This window comes from Cavia porcellus, unplaced genomic scaffold (assembly GCF_034190915.1).
Source record: "Cavia porcellus strain 051 isolate PalLab524CR breed Dunkin Hartley unplaced genomic scaffold, mCavPor4.1 scaffold_14, whole genome shotgun sequence".
NCBI classification, from domain to species: domain Eukaryota; kingdom Metazoa; phylum Chordata; class Mammalia; order Rodentia; family Caviidae; genus Cavia; species Cavia porcellus.
The window spans coordinates 9,026,265-9,042,539 of NW_026947497.1; the positions used below are offsets into that span (position 1 = coordinate 9,026,265).

General features: G+C 51.6%; 2 protein-coding genes across 5 annotated transcripts in view; one reads left to right on the forward strand and one right to left on the reverse strand.

Annotated features, from left to right (window-relative positions):
* Mcub (mitochondrial calcium uniporter dominant negative subunit beta) overlaps positions 1-7,596 on the forward strand; it is a 96,751-nt gene extending 89,155 nt beyond the window's left edge. For 2 of the 3 annotated variants that reach the window (XM_063260621.1, XM_063260623.1), the window contains exons 5-8: positions 3,512-3,672; positions 5,175-5,378; positions 5,712-5,828; positions 7,156-7,596. In XM_063260621.1, coding sequence (XP_063116691.1) covers positions 3,512-3,672; positions 5,175-5,378; positions 5,712-5,828; positions 7,156-7,242 — 569 coding nt within the window. In that variant the 3' untranslated portion in view covers positions 7,243-7,596. Of the gene's footprint in view, positions 1-3,511; positions 3,673-5,174; positions 5,379-5,711; positions 5,829-7,100 lie in introns of all 3 variants that reach the window. The other variant, XM_063260622.1, reaches the window with a different exon arrangement.
* Positions 7,597-8,099: 503 nt separating this feature from the next.
* Positions 8,100-15,874, reverse strand: Casp6 (caspase 6). 2 transcript variants are annotated; one of them, XM_003468049.4, is made up of 7 exons: positions 15,772-15,874; positions 13,880-13,922; positions 13,094-13,244; positions 12,613-12,689; positions 11,257-11,432; positions 9,183-9,342; positions 8,100-8,712 (listed from the first exon to the last, which is right to left on the reverse strand). In XM_003468049.4, the coding sequence occupies exons 3-7, from the start codon at positions 13,234-13,236 to the stop codon at positions 8,429-8,431; spliced, it is 840 nt and encodes a 279-aa protein (XP_003468097.1). In that variant the 5' UTR covers positions 13,237-13,244; positions 13,880-13,922; positions 15,772-15,874; the 3' UTR covers positions 8,100-8,428. The 2 variants fall into 2 exon arrangements, with proteins under 2 accessions (XP_003468097.1, XP_013006058.1); XM_013150604.3 differs by having other exon boundaries at positions 15,768-15,852.
* Positions 15,875-16,275: the final 401 nt, after the last annotated feature.

Genomic DNA, 16,275 nt, shown 5'->3' on the forward strand with positions numbered 1-16,275 from the left:
AAAAAAGAAGGAAATGATTTAATTAATACTCAAGAGACCCCCATCACTAATACACCTCTCATTTTCAAACTGCTAGAGACTACACAACTTCCAACACAGACAACAGTCATTTACTATAAGGGACACCAAACATTGTCAGACGCTCTCAGGATAATATCTTTACAAACACACAGGCCAAATTAGCTACACAACAGCCATATCTCTATCATCTTCTCCCCCTTATCTCAAACACCTTGCACTTACCTCAATATTCACCTACACTATCACAATTAATTCACAAACCCACTTAAACTCAAAACTCCTCCTCCCAGGTCAAGAAACCTTAGACATCATCACTACCATACATAATTGCTTTCATATAAACACTCAAGCCTTCTTCAAACTTCTAACTACAGTCACTACTCATCCCTTTCTAAAATATATTCATCAAGTCACTCACAGCTGTTATCTTTGTGCTAAAACCTCTCCTCAGAGACACTCATCTGCTTCTTTGCCAACCCACTAACTTCATGGACACTCTCCACATAAAAACTAATAGATTTACACATTTCATCATAAGACGTACACACTTCTGCATCACCCACTCACAGTCCAGTGTTCTGTTGTTCTCTTTACTTCCTTGTCATTTTTTCCTGCTGGTTCTTATCTTCACTGTCATAGTGCAGGCCATCTCTCCCTACAACACCAAAACTCTCCTATTCTTAATTACAACTTTAGGTTCAAACACCTGACACTGCCTAAAATGAAGCTCTCAGTCTTCCTCCACTTCCGCTGTTCCTGCTCATTCTCCTAGGACACATCACTGTACTGACAGCCTGCTCCACAGCCTCACTGTTCCTCTCTCCCACACACATCCCAACCTAAAATACTGAGTTCAAACCAAAATTCTCCAATAATACAACACACAACAAATAACCCCAACTCAAACCCAGCCTCTGTCTGCCCTTTATACCAGCTCCCACAGTGCTCCCACCTTCACCTCACCATCTCCAAAACGGATAGCAATACCCTCACAATGATTAACTACGCGGCCATCAATACATCCGTCACTGCTTCTTTCCTATACTGTCAGTCTTACCCCTCCACACAAACAGGAAGCATAACTATAACAACTAACAGAACACATTACTTCATCCAAAACACCTCCTCTTACCAGTACGGCTTAGACAAAACAGAGATATGCCTCTGATGACAGGGTGGGCCCCTCCTGGGGTCTCACATTTCACTCGACGCCCATTAAAGCCCCACTCCTAAGTATTTTTTCTGACATTGTCTCTTTCTCTCTCTCCCACATGCCTGGACTCCCCACACCACCACTCTCCATTTCTTCTCTCCTTAAGCAAACATTTGAGACCCTCCAGCAACATTAATATCACTGACAAGGTTTTTCCATCTGGTCTTCTTTGAGGGGATTGGTCCCCATCTTCTCCCCGTGATGGGACCTTTCATACTACTCATATTTTTACTTATAGCTCACTATCTTTTTAAACTTCTTTTCCCCAAGATATCTTCAATCCAGGATACAGACCTTCACTACCAGAAGAAAGCTCCTTGTCCTGCCTGAGACCCCTGGTACCAGCATCTATGTGGGCCTAAGACATCATGCTGACAACTGCAATAGCCCCCAGTGTGACGCCGCTCTCCAGCAGGAAGCAGTCTAAGATAAATGCTGCCCCTGTTTACCCATAAATCAAAAAGGAAGGGAATGATAGGTTCTGCTAGCCTGAGATTTAGCTACATCTTCCCAGCTTGGTACCAAACCCAGAGAAATAACTTTTCTCTCCAAGAGTAAATTCTATGTTCTCCTCATTCCAGAGATAAACCTCCCACTGAGCCCGCTCTAATCCCAAGACTCCACAACCGCCCAAGCCTCCATTCTCAGCCCCCAGTTAGTCTTTCTATCTCCTGTTTTACACAAGCAGATGCTTCTTCAAATCCGCTGTTAATCTGTCATTTTGCCCACCTCCCAAACTCCTCCCCCAGCCAGAATGGATAAAAGTAGGCCCACTTCTTTGTTCTTATTGAGAGCCTCTGTGTCTGCTGCCCCAGAACCTCCTCCTTTGTCTCCTTATCTGTCTCATTTTCTCTGTGCTGCTTTAAATTGAATGCCAGAAATACTCAACAGGAAGGAAGAAAAGAAAACTAATTCCCTGCCAAGTCAGAGTCACGCCTTCTCTTTGCTGTTCTCCTAAACCTTTTCTCCATATGTAGACACAGACCTTTTAAACACTCCCACATTTCCCTGCTTTGTGGCTCTGGGGATTGGGCCCAGGCTTGTCACGGTCTCGAAGGACTCTGACTGCGGGATTGCAGCGCCTGCAGGGAGCCCCAGCTCTGCACTTATGCAGAGTCCTAGTGCAGGGGTGGCCAGAGCTGAGAAGCACAGCAAAGTCTGGAAGAACTGAGGGCAGCAGAGAGAGAGGGGACCATGGGCTGAGGCTGGTTCCGGGGGGCTCGGCCTGCCAAGTCAGGGTGCTGTACCTCTGGGCATCACCTCCAGCCCCCTTACAAAGTCCAGGAACAGACACGGTCCTCAGGAGAACGTCTGTGCAGACATGCTAGGTGAGACTGACCAGCCCGTAAGGGGAGAGAGGTTCTGCTCCTGTTCCACACACCGGCAGAGCCTTGGTAGCAGGAGAGGGGTTGGTAGAGACAAAGGGGAATTTATTAATGGGGACTTGTCGTACTTAGTGGGAGGCAGCCAGGGCAGGAGTGATTCAGCTGCATGTATTCCGTGTCTTCAGTCCGTAACACACACTTTCAAAGAAGTGACAAGACACAGAAAAGGAGTCACTGGGGGCAGCAAACTAGGAAGGCAGATCATGAACGGCAGATCAAAGCCGGGAACATCTGTGGCGTAGATTGCTTTAGGGACCTCTCGAGGCTGGCAGGGGCCTCAACTAGCCCTGGTGACCACCCTCCGCTCTCCTCTGTAGCAAGGGGCAGCCGGGAGAATGCGTGGAGAGGGGACCAGAAAGCACTTCTTCGCCTGCCTGTTGACAGCCTCGAGCTCAGCGCAGTCCTCATGCCGCAGTGGCAGGCTCTGGTCTCCTCCCGTCCTGAATGAACGCATGCGTTGCCTTCTGACCTGTGCTTCGTTTATGTGACTCCATTGTTGGAAGTGGCTTTTTGAACATGTCGTACTCCTCTACCTGGCTGTGCACCACTCCTTTCCCTGTGTGTCCTGGGAGAAGACCAGGGACAGGGTGTGTTCTGAGGTGCGCTGGGGTGGGAGGGCAGCCCTCAGACTCAGCTGTGACAGGGTAAGGAGCAGTAGTCAGCTGAATTCTGTTATATGGGTATTCCCCGGATTCTTCCTATATATTTTGTTGTTTTGGTTTTTTGGAGACAGGGCTTCACTATGTAGCCCAGGCTGACCTTGAACTCACAGTGATCCTCTTGCCTCAGCCTCCTGAGTGCTGAGATTACAGGCATGTGCCCCCACCACACACATCAGCTATGTGTGGAAGAAACAGGGTGACTGCCTTGGATTTCCCTTGTCTCTTCTCAGAGAAAGCCAGCAGGAAGCACACGACAGAGATGGAAAACCTGTGTTCCTTGGTGCACAGGCTGTTTGCGGTCCTGCACCTGGAAGAGGCACATAAGGAGGTGGAGCACCGATTGCTGGTGAGGATCGACCACCTGCAGGCACAGTTGCAGCCTCTGGAGCAGGTGAGGTCTTCACGCCAGTCCCATAGGTCACACTCAGCTGCATTTTGTGCGTCTAGGAGTCCTGAGCACCTGCCCGGGACTCGCTCTCTCCTGAAACCCCCTCATCTATGTAGCAGTTCTGAGGTGGGACCTGGTGGGCCATGGCCACTGCTTCTGCCTGGTTTTACAGACATAAATCTGAGGTAATTAGCCCCGGAGACAAAATAACTGGCCTTTTGGGGGATGAGGTGGGGAGCCTGTTTAAGGAAAAAGCTATTCTTTGAGCCTGCAATCTAATTTGTGCTTTTTTGTTTAGGAAAAATTGGAGGGTTCAGGTATATCTTTGTATATGAATTGAAAGTTGGTTTTTTGTTGTTTTTTTTTTTTGGTACTGGGAATCAAACTCAGGACCTTGCATTTGCCAGGCAGGTGTTTATGCCACTGAGCTACATCTTCAGCCATGTGAATTGAAATTTTTTTTATTTTGTTTTTTGAGACAGGACTTCACTATATAGTTTGGCTGGCCTTAGGCAATCTTCCTGCCTCAGCCTCTCCAGTGCTGGGATTACAGGCATCTGCCGAGTTGAAGTTGTAATTTCTAATAGTGATCACTTGCGAAGGATGTTTAGGGAATGGCAGAGCAAGGGACTGTGTTTAGTTTTTCTGGATTACCGTATTTTAATTGTTCTGCTTTTAAGAAACTGATACGTACTTGGGTTAAAAGTTTGAAAATCTGGGGCTGGGGATTTAGCTCAGTGGCATAAGAGCCTGCCTTGCAAGCAGGCAGTCATGAGTTCAATCCCCGGTACCGATAAAAAACAAAAAGACAAAAAAAAAAATTGAAAATCTGAGCCGGAGCCCTGTGCTGGAGCCCATTCCTTGCCTGCACCCCCAGCCACCGTGCGCCTCAGGCCTCTCATCACTAGATTCTCTGTGTGCCTCTTATCACTGTGCTTTGTGGTCTTCCCGTGGAGCTCCGCGCTTCCTCTGGCAGCTGCGGGTGGATCCGCCACCCTCCTCTGAACAGCGACAGGAGAGAAGCACATCCGAGCAGGTGTACAGGGAGAAGCCTCCCGGCGCGACGCAGGGTCTGAAGAAGCAGGCCTGGATGTTTAGCTAGTGTACAGAGGGTGATTTACTCTTTCCTTGGGTGCCCTTCTGTACTGGTCTTGTTCTTTTTTTTTAAATCATGAACAGGTATAACCTTTATAGTGTAAAAAAGATTTATTGTGACGTGATTTGGAAATGAGTCTCATGTATGTTCCATAAATTGCTTTCCCTATACCTGACCTCTTTAAAAGAATGCAGACCCACGCTGCTTTAAGGTTCCTTTTCTTCTTGCTTTTTGTTTTCCTCTTAAATTGCTGCATTTGTAAACCATTTTTTTTCAGTTTTGTTTTGAAACAGGGTCTGGCTGTGTAGCCCAGGCTGGCCTTGAATTTGCATCGAGCAACCCTTCTGCCTCAGCTCCCGGAGGGCTGGGATGACAGGCTGATCTGACCGAGAGGTTCTCCCTCCCCTAGGTGAAAGCCAGAATCGAAGCTTGCGCCGAAGCCAGCACCAGCAGGCTCCTGTGGGCTGGGCTGGCTCTGCTGTCCACGCAGGGCGGTGTGCTGGCCTGGCTCACCTGGTGGGTGTTCTCCTGGGACCTCATGGAGCCGGTCACCTGTTTCCTCTCCTTCACCAACTCCATGGTCTTCTTTGCGTATTTCATAGTCACACGGCAGGTTGGTCACTGCTCGGGACACACCTCTTGGCTAGGAATGCCTTATCCAGGTCAGGAGCTCAGGCTGTGTGTTTCTGTGCCGTTTCTCCTAAGGCTGGAGAGAGGCAACTCTGTAGCTACAGCCAGCCTTTAGAGAGGAGTAATCAGGAGAAGTAGGGGCTCCTCCATGGGCATAAACTCGTCCAACTCAGGCCCTCCATGCCGCGGGTTATAAATGTAATCACATTCCTACTGCGGAGCATAGCACCTTCATGGCACGGCTCAAAGGCGCCATGCAGGGTGTGCATCAGAGCCGAGTTGTTCCTCCAGACTTGCTGATTTCTTCTCTCTTTAGAACTACACTTATCCCACTGCTAGGAGGCGGCAGTTTCTTCACGTCTTCCACAAGAAGTCTTGGCACCAGCGCTTCGATGTGGAGCAGTACAACAAGTTAAAGGACGAGCTGGCCAAGGTAGCTGGGTCCTCGGGGCTGCTTTGGTGGGGGGAGACGCTGGCATCAGCGAGATGGGAGACATTGGAATCACAGGCTCCTCCTCATGGGCTGCAGCGGGGCTGTGGAGAGTTCTGCGTGTTGTGAGCTTGAGCCACAAAAATACTTGATGTTTTGGATATTTACTTTATATCCTGGTTTGATGTTCATTGTTTGTACTCTTTAAAGGGAAAGGGTTTTTTTGCTTTTTTTTTTTTGGTACTGAAGATTGAACCCAATGCTTCACATCAAGCTATATCCCCAAGCCGTTTTAAAATTTTTTATTTTAAACTGCCCAAGTTGGGCTCTAACTTGTGATCCCCCTGCCTCAGCCTCCCAGAATGCGGAGATTACAGGTGTGCACCAACACACAAAGCTGGAAATGCCCCTTTTGAATGAGTTTGAGAATAGAGAGTAAAAAATGCGTTCAGCAAGAATCTATTCTTAAGCAAGTAAGGTAAATATAGTCCTGGGAGTTTTAAACTCTATGGCATTTATTTCTTTGCCTAGAAGTAGATCTACGAAGGTATCGTCCCCTCTCTCCTTCCTCTCCTTTCCTCCCCTCCCCACTTCTCTTCTCCTCCGCTGCTCCCCTCCCTGCAGATGCAGGGGAAGCTGCCCTCATGGCCCCACCGACCTGTGCAGGCGGCCGGGAGCCCTGGCTGGAAGCAGAGGCCCGGCTGCAGCCTGCCTGCCTGCCTCAGGTGCGGCAGGGTCCTCAGCACAGTCAGAGTGGGCTTCGAAGGCAGGGCCTGGCCGTGGGCTCCCAATTAATACATGAACCTTGCAGCACATAGCAGGATTCCTCTGTCAGTAATTTCTTCAGCAAAAAGTTCCAGTACAAATGTCCCGCACTCCTCAATGCATGTACAGTTAACATGCATTGTCTAAACTATTATGAGGTTAAAGAGATTAGAAATCACTTTTAACCCCCAGATTGAATCTTTAAAATCGTTTATTTCATATAAGCAGAAAAACTGTAATCCTTTGTGTTTTCTAAATTGTGGATTCGCATACATTTGAGGAATATTTTCCCTGCTCTCCACAGGGTAGGACATGAAAGCAAAGTGGTGGATCGTGGAGGGTTTATTTTTTTTAGAATATGAACTGGAAAAGCCATTATAAAGGGACTAAACTAATTTTTGTTGAAGCATAAGGATGAAATATGGGCCATATCCATCTTTTAAAAGGGATGCAAAGTTGAAATAATTTAGGCATCTGCCCCCAGGGGTTTAAAGCTTTTGTTGCCTTAAGGTCACGGAATCTTCTCGGACAGTAAGGAGGTCTGTGTCTGCCTCCCCGCCCTCAGGCTGAAGAGTCCCTGACCTGTGTGCGCCGCTCGCTGCGCTCGCTGCGGCTGGGGCTGCACCGAGAAGACCCGAGCGAGGAGGCTTAGCTGCGGTGGCTTTTCTGCGCACTCTGAGGCAGTCTTAAGCGAGCTGGATGTCATCAGCCTCGCGGTTCGTTTCAGACCTCCTGGCTGGGAGAGACCAAGCCCTGCCTTTTCCCGCCAAGGATGCATACCTAGTGCCTAGCTCTCCAGCCGGGCAGCCCTGGCCTCGTGGAAGCTGCGGGAAGTCTGTGTCTGTGCAGTGTAAACTCTCAGCCACAGCGTGGTCTCTGTCCCCACGCCCTGCCCTCTGCACCCCCCTCAGCAGCCCCTGGTCCTGGCCTGTGGGGTCCTGCTGTGTGCACGGGGCTAGAATCTGTGGCTCCCTCCTAATGGTTAATAAATCCGGTGTGAAGCACATATCGGCTGCTGGCTCACTTGGAACTCGGGGTGCAGGTTCGGTGGCTCGCTCCTGTAGACCCGGTCCCCCAGCATCACCCCTCGCGCCCCCTGCAGACTGGCGGCTGGCTGCGCTCCTTCATGGGCAGGGCTGGGAGGAAAGGCCTCAGTCCCCGCGTGCGGCGTGAGGCTGTTCTCCGAACCTAGGTGTTTCTCTGTCCTCAGCCCAGCTGGCATCAGCGAGCTGTCAGACGCATCCGTGTCAAAAGCATGGAGCTGCTACAGGGGCCCGCGCTGGGCTGCCTGGCGGAAGGCGATGGTTACTGGAGGATGCTGCAAGCTGGATTCTGCCGCATCCACCCGCCCTGCTCCAGGCTGCATCCTCAGAACGAGCGCAGCGCCAGCGGGGCGCACGGTTCTCTGCTAAGTAGTAAAGTCGCAGATAAGGTGTGGAGATGGAAATTCAAATGCAGAGAAGCAGTAAACATGCGTACGACCCACGAAAAGCAGCCCAGAAACCAGTATGAATTAGAAAAGTTTATTATGCCATGATCTTCAAATATCTTACTAAAGGGAAACTGTGATCTAATTCTTGGATTTCGACAGTCTTTAAAAACATTAGTAAGAAAGCTTTTATAAAAAGGCAGAGTGCTAGCTCAATCAGCTAGATATTTCGGGGGCCCTTACGGTTTACATTAAAAAAAATCACTCAATGCTTGTACATTTGAATGTAATTTCCTGAGTATTTTTCAAGTCTTTTTAACATGAAAATATAAAAAAGAAAAGTAAAGAATGAAAAAGGAAAGCATTTCTCACTGGGCCCGTCATACAAGGCTGGCCCTCACCCCTGGGGCTAATGTAAGGGCTGGGGTGGCCGCGGGGAGGCCGGGCCGGGCCTAGATGCTAGCTTGGGCGAGAAGCGCAGCTTTTTTGTCAGCATAGAGGCGAAGCACGGCACCTGCTTCTTGCCGATGGCGCTGGGGTCCTTGCAGTACCCCACGCGGCGCTGGGAAACCTTCCTGTTCACCAGCGTGAGCAGCTCCGTGAACTCCAGCGTGGATCCGTATTTCCTCAGCAGCTCACACAAATCTTGAATGTACCATGAGCCACGGGCCGTTTCCCGGTGAGAATAATATCCTAGAGTGGAAGCAGCAAAGCATGGTGGTTCTCTTGCTTTCTTATTTTTCTTTCTCTAAGACAGGGTAGGGTCTCTTTCTGTATAGTTGAGACTGGCCTTGCACTGCCTGTGTAGCCCAGGCTACCCTTGAACTCACGGTGATCCTCCTGCCTCAGCCTTCTGAGTGCTGGGATAACAGGTGTGTGAGGGAATCGTTTTCTATGGTAGCTGACACTTCTCACTCCATGCTCCCTGACTAAGGAAGTAAGTGGTACATTCAGAGAGTTCTGTTGACACATTCTGATTTAATCCAGAAAGACCTGGTCCAACTCAATCAAAGGTGAAAAATGAGCTGGCAGTCCCAGCACTGTGGGAAGCTGAATCAGGAGAATCCAAAGTGTGTACCAGTCCAGTCAGTGTAGCAACCTGAGTGGGACCAAGTCTCCGAACATAAAGGAGTCGCTGTGCATGCTGCTCTGCTCGGACTCACCTTTCGCCACCGAGTAGCACATGAGGAAGTCGGCCCCCGCGGGGAGGGTGTGCACCGTGGCTGCGTCCACCTCAGTGATGTTCTCCGGGGGCTCCGGGGGGTGACTGTCTACCACGTCTAGGGGGACGACAGGCGGGTCGTGCTGCTCACCCCGACAAGCCTGTGAGGCCAGAGGGACAAGCGCTGTGCTGCCGCTTTCCGCCCGAGGTGGGGCACCCACGCCATGCAGTGTAGTTCAGCCTTGCAGGGATGGCAGGTGTCAAAGCTTTTTCCCCACTTACATTCCCCTTTCTGATGCTAAACAACTGGCATCCACAAACGCACACCCAAGTATATGGAATGGGAAAACCGGGGGAGGAAAGCGCTACTGTGATTTTACCACTGCTGATGCATTAGACATTTTTTCTTTCAAGACAAGGTCTGGCTATGGAGCTGAGCCTGGCCTCAGCGGCCGAAAGCTGGGATTAGAAGTGTGTGCCACCACAGCCAGTTTAACTACAGTATTCATCAGGCTTATTTTCAGGTCTTATTTTGCACTCGGCTCCATCAATGTAACACAGAACCTGTAGCGTGAAGAGGTCTCCCGCCAGCCACGTCAGGGCTGAGCCGGGCTCTGGAGGGGTCTTGCCCCATACCCACTGGACACCAGCCTGGGCTGCTTCCTTCGTTCTGTGAGCCTGTTCTACCCTCACGGCCATCCCCAGGGGCAGGGGTCGATCCTGTCCTGGCCCATAGCTAAAGAATCCGAGTCCATGCCATGCACAGAAGCTGGTGTCCCTGTCCCGGCCACTTGGGAGGCTGAGGTAGGAGGGCAGCTGGAGCCTGGGGAATGGAGACGAGCCGGGAAGGAGGTTAAGCCAGCCAAGCACCTCCTTCCCTGCGGCATCCTCACAAGAGGCGCTCGGGACCACTTCCGCTTTGCTCTGGTTTGGCAGAGCTGACTACCCCCCAACCCCTCCCATGAAACAACTTTTTCTTTCTTTTTTCGGTACTGGGAATTGAATCCTGGGCCTTTGTACTAAGCGATAGCCCAACACTTTTTTTTAACTTTCTTAAATTTTGAGACAGTCTCACTAAGTTGCTCAGGCTGGCATCAAACTTGTGATCCTCCTGCCTCAGCCTCCCAGAGCACTGACCCATGTCCTTTCCATCTCAGTCATTCTGCTCTGGGCCCCTTGCTTCCAGTTCTTTGTCCCCACCCGCTGGTGGCACTAGGGGTCTGCGGTACTCAGGCTGTTCCCCCATGGTGCCACCTCCAGACTCCTCCCATGTTCGTCAAGGCTGCCCGCTTTGAAGTCCCCTGGCCCCAGAATGCCATGTGGCCTGATCCCAGCTGTCCCCTTCACTGTCCCTGCCCTGCTCTGGGGCACTGTGTGCCATCGGGTGACTCACACCACAGGCCACCCTGCAAACACTGGACCAAAGCACTTGGGGCTTTTAGTTTCTCTAGTTTTGTTTCAAATCCTTCTCCATGTGCCAAGTGCTGCTGCTCAGGGGAAATCATCCGCTACCCTAAGCCAGCTTGGGGAGTGCCAAGTACTGGCATCCTTCACAGTTTAAGCCCAGTACAGGCTCCCATGATAAAGGGACTGGCGGCATCAGACAGAATTATCACCAACAGCTACCACGCAGCTCGGATTTGTGTGGCTTGCACACCACCGAGCACTGCTCTGCTACCAGGAGAAATCTGACTCTAAGAAAATGAGTGCACCCCCCCCAAAGGCCATTAATGTTAAGTGAAACAAATGGGACATGCAAGCTTAGACAGCACATGATTTCCTTATAGAGAGTACAAGTAAGGAGCAAAACAAAAGACGGAATACAGGAACAGGGAGAGATCCTTCTCAAATGGTCGGGGACTGAGAGATGGACGGAGGGGGAAGGCACGGAACTGAGCTGAGTCACTGTGATCGTGTGTGATGTGTGGCAGCTCCACACAAGGGAGGAACCATTATGCAATGCAAACATGGGCTGATTAAATAACTATGCACCACAGAAGTGGCTTTTCAACCTTTCTGATCATACGTACCGCACTGTGGCCCACATGAGCACAGGATGCTCTGGCCAGCCTCACCTGGATAATAAATATCTTGGGTTTCCCGACCAGGCTCTGGCACTTGTCCCCTCTGAACAGGGCAGTCAAGGTTTGGATTTGAATCTTGGCGTCAAATGCGTAGATATGGTCATCTTCGCCATGGGTCAGGAAGACGCACACGAAGCAGTCGGCATCCGCGTGGCTCGCAGTGGACACTTTGGAGGCCCCCAAAAGTGGACACAGAAACAAAGTAAGATGCTTGTCATCTACACAGACAAATTCAGTTTGCTGCTACCAGAAGAAAGAGTCTCTCATATGACTGGGTGGGAAAGTTAGTATCCTTTAACCAATGCAAAGTATCTGAACTATTAAAGTTCAAAATTGCCCAGTAAGATAGCATGGGACTATGTCAGTACTTGGGAGGCCAAGGCAAGAGGATTATACAAGTTTGAAGCCATCCTGGACTACACAGCAAGACTGTCACAATCCCTACCCCCCAAAAAAGTTCAGAGTAATAGACTCTAACCTAATTTCACCAGCTCTTTTCACCCCCAGTCCTCGGACGAAAGCTGGGCCTCACACAACCCAGGCAGTTGGCCTCCCCTGAGCAACATCCCTGCCCTTGTCTGCGTTTAGCATGACGATGTGCAAACATGAATGAGACTGTGCTGGGCAGCCTCCTGTAAGAGCCAAGCTTGTCTGGCAATAAACTAAGTTTCTCTGAATCGAAGAGGCTTCCTGGAGCAGACAGAAAGGAGCCAGCATGGTGCCCTGAGCAGGCCTGAGCACATGAGCGTCCGAGGTCTCGGGCCCTGCACAGCGCACAAGCAAAGCAGAAGCCTGGGGTGCAGCCAGGAAAGTGACCTGCAGCTGAATCAGAAGATGTCTAGAGTACTGACAGGAAGGTCACAGTAGCCCAGCAGTAGCCTGCTAAGCTGGGCCTGTGGGAGTGACCAGAGCTCGAGACATCACTGCAGTACCCAGTGCCAATGGTGGTGCAGAAATGAGCTCTGTTATCTGCAAATCACAACTTTGAAGTCAATGAAGAAATGTGGTATGAAAAAAAAAAAAAAGAAAGAAATGTGATATGAAAGGCGTCAGTGGGAGAATGAGCCTATCGAAGCCCGGCATGGACGGGGTTCATGCTGGCAACTTCTACCGTGAAGCAGTGGAGCTCGTGTCCCCTCTTGTGGACAGGAACACGGTAAATTTGCACAATGGTTTGCCTGGCTCTCCAGCTCTGGTTGGCAACAGAAGCAGACAGGCCTGGCAAAAACCTGCAACCCATGCTACGCTGCTGACTCGCCTTCCCGTGCAGTAGTTACGCATCCTGTCTGTGCAGAGAGTCCACAGCAATGACCCAGGGTGGAAAGGAAGGATGGCGGATCCACCTACCCTCATGGATTTTGTGCAGCAGCTCTTCCACTCTAAGATTATTAAAGCATTCCACTTCAAATCCTAGCTCTGAAAGCCTGGTGATACAGTAAATGGAATATTAGCTGATGAGCTTTTCCAAAGTCATATATCCTTACTTTTGAGGATCTACACCCATTTTTATGACCCATAAATCTACTTTTCTTTAGGAGAAAAGAAAAAAAAAATGACAAAAATTGATCACCCACACTAAGGAAGGTTTAGTAGCCACGATGACGCTGATTCAATTTAGAAAGCACCATTGGCAGGACAAGTGCGTTAGTGAGGGCGTGAGGCAGTTAATGCAGAATGGAAGGGAGGGGAGGCCGCCGCGTTCTAGGGAGGCTCTGTGCTGCGGCTGGTCTTGGTTCTGTGCCACTAGGGACTGAGAGAGCCGAGCACGCGTGTCCCGGGGACCGTGTCTGCAGCCATCAGTGGGTCATCCGGGGCTCAGGAGTGCTACCTCTCAGCCAGGTTGTCCCTGTCAACGTTAGTGCCCCGCCTTTCCGGCAGCCTCAGGTGCCAAAAGAAGTGTTCCTGGTTGAAGATAAGCGCGACCCCTCTCTTCTTGTGGTCCATTCTGTACTCTTCTGCCGGATCAACCATCTCTGTGTCTGTGGAAGGTTTGTAGAGCCATCACTTAGAGGGGATTAGGTAACAGTACCCTCCAGGCCACTAGGCACAGGGCATATACATGTCTGTTGCTTGCGGTGGCACTGGGCTACGATTCCCCCAGATGTCAGGAAATGCCATGCTGGCCACGAGTCACCCACAGGTGGAATTGGTCAGATTACACAGGAGAGCCCTTCCCAGCCACTCCCCACAGACACATTACCCTGGTCCCCTGGATCCTGCCACTGAGCCCTGGCATAGTGCCCAAGTTGTATCAGTTTGAATTTGTACCTATAGGACTGAGGATCAACCCCAGGACCTTTGCACTGGGCTTCATACCCAGCCTTCTTTATTGGGATAGGGTCTCCGTAAATTGCCCGGGCTGGGCTTGAACTTGTGATTCTGCTGTCTCAGCCATATATCCCCATGGCCAAGTTCACGATGCAGCATCAATTCAGAAAACAGTGTCTGGACATTGCTGGGATAGAAGGAGCCCTTCGACCTACAAATCCACTCCTCCAAGGTCAGACCTGACTTCCTTGGCTCCTCCCTCACTCCTGCATCCCCTTCTCGCTGTCCTAGGGACGACATAGTCAGCAAAGGGAGAGACCTTTATGAGAAATGAGCACACACTTACCTGGTCAGGAAAGTATCTGTTTCTGCTATTCTTTGTCCCTCACCTGTTTAAAAAACAAAACAAAACAAAACAGTTGATTTTGTGAACTGTTTTACTTTTTGACCGATGACTGCAAAAACGCCACAGGGGCTCCCAGCCCCATCTCTAAGATGTGGGAAATGCAGGGCAACCAAGGAACTGTAACAGATCAGCACTTTTTCACCCCAGCTCTCACCTGCAAGACAATAAATCGTCAACAGAAACAAAAATGCACAAGTGTACGCACTGCAAAGCTCTGCGACTGCACAGTGTAAACACACACTGGCTTCAGATGCAGACAATGTCATGGCAGAGCCTTTCTGAGACGCAGGAAGTGGGTGAGAGTCGAACAGAAGCCACGGAGATCCTGGGGAGGAGAGATAGGGTCCACAGCAGGGAAGGCAGGGCAGAGGAGCATTGGGCAAAGGCAGCCACGTCGGGCCAAGGGAGCAAAGCAACGAGGGACCCCACAGCTGTCTCTGCCCTTGGTGTCTTACCCAGGTTATGGACAGCGGGTAGCACACACAGCCTTAATCCTAGTGCCCTTGATCCTCGAATTTTACATGAATCAATCTCAGCATCATACACTCTAGATCAAGCTCTCTCTGAAAAAGCCCCCAGGACTGCAGTGGGCTTTGGAGGGACATCTAGACCCAAACCATAGCAACCTGTAGTTAATCAAACATGTATGGATCATTAAACCTGATGCCCCCCACTAGGGACTGAACCCTACACCACACTGAGCTACATCACCAGCCATTTATTACTGTTGATTTTCAGACAGAATCTTGCTAAATTGTCCAGGTGGGTCTAAGCTTTTTTTAAATCGGCACTGGGGATCGAACTCAAACTTGAGATCCTCCTGTCTCAGCCCCCAGCTAGACACTACCATGCCCAGCTTCAACCTAACTCTTCAATATCTCTCACTTCTCTGTTCCCCTATAATGTAACTTCCATTTCCTTATTCTTTAAATCAGTATAATTCCTACAGAATCTATCACTCATTTTGTCTCCTCACTCTAATTTCCTGATAGCTCCAGATAACCCTTTGAGGATAGCCTGGCTCTTTGGATAGCTTATCTCAGTGTCTCACCTTGGGGACAGGGATAAAGTGGGCCAGGTCTGTCCAAGGTCAGGGACCTAGAGCTGGGGCTGAAAGCCAGGTTGCCTATGGATTTGAATCCCCGAACGCTGCGTCACCAAGCCCCTGGAGAGTCTTGTCACCTTTCCTGGTGGCCTCTGTGAACACCTCTCCTGACTCCCAGGCTGCCACTTATATGGTGACCCTGTCCTGGGTGACCCACCCCAGTCCTTGTGCACGCTGGAAAGGCGGTGGGGAGAAGGCGAAAGGAGCAGGTGAGGAAGAGGCTCGGCCAGTAGGGTGGGGGCGAGGTGCAGGGACTGTGGTTGGGTATCAAGGCGCCCGAATGTCAGCGTTTCAACCTTTAAAAACAGCGCAACCAGGCTTTAGGGACTCGCCACTGAGTTACGTCCTCAACGCCCTCTCTGAAGCAGGGTCCCACTAAGTTGTAAAAGTGCCCCCCCCCCACCGCGATTGAGCTCAAACTTTCCACCCTCCCGCCTCGGCCTCCCAGAGTGCTGGGATTTGGCCAATGGCCGCCGGGCTCAGTTTCTAAGCGGTATAATCAGCAGGGCACCGGAAGAGCGTCCTGAAGTCCGCGAAGGCAGCTGCGGCCCCGGGGTCGGCAGCGGTGCGGCCCAGGCCCGGCCTCCGCGGCACCGGGCACCTGGCTGGGCGCTCTGCGAACCGCGCTCTGAAGGGGGCGCCGGGGATTCCCGCGCCGAGGCGACGCTGCCCGCAGCCTGAGCGCCTCCCGAGCCTTCCCTACCCGGGGACCCCGGCTCTCACCTACCCGCAGGACACCGCAGCCTCGCGCCCAGCTCGGCCCCGCGCCGCGGCAGCAGGGGAGCTTCCTCTACTCTGGCCCGCGACCCCGCCCCGGCCCGCCCCGGCCCTGCCTCCGGCCCTGCCCCCGGCTCAGCGCCCCCGGGCTCCGCCCCCGGCTCAGCACCCCCCCGGGCTCCGCCCCCGGCCCACCGCCCTAGGCACGCCCCCTGGCAGCCAAGCCACGCCCCTCCGCGCTCCGGCCCCGCCCCGCCCCCCTCAGGCATCCCCGGAGCCCGGGACCCGGAACCCAGCTGCCGGGGCAGGGCCGCGGTCTCTTTCCTTGCCCGGGGTGGGAGGGGCGATCCGGCCTGAGGACCCGCTGGCTGCTGCCCAGGAGCGCGGCGTGAGATTCGGGCTACAACGAGGGGCATAAACTGGAGATCGGACTTTCACAGAGAGCACTGATTGAGGAAGGAAACTGTGCAGAAGTTGGAATTAACACGCGGGTCTGGGGAGGGTGTTGGGGTCC

What these genes read in the sequence shown, in the direction of transcription:
- Casp6 (XM_003468049.4), bottom strand. Translation starts at nt 13,236, where the DNA reads ATGGTTGATCCGGCAGAAGAGTACAGAATGGACCACAAGAAGAGAGGG. An exon ending in AGGGACAACCTGGCTGAGAG is followed by an intron (nt 12,690 to 13,093) that starts GTAGCACTCCTG and finishes CTGTATCACCAG; the next exon opens with GCTTTCAGAGCTAGGATTTG. An exon ending in CCAAGATATTTATTATCCAG is followed by an intron (nt 9,343 to 11,256) that starts GTGAGGCTGGCC and finishes CTGGCCTCACAG; the next exon opens with GCTTGTCGGGGTGAGCAGCA.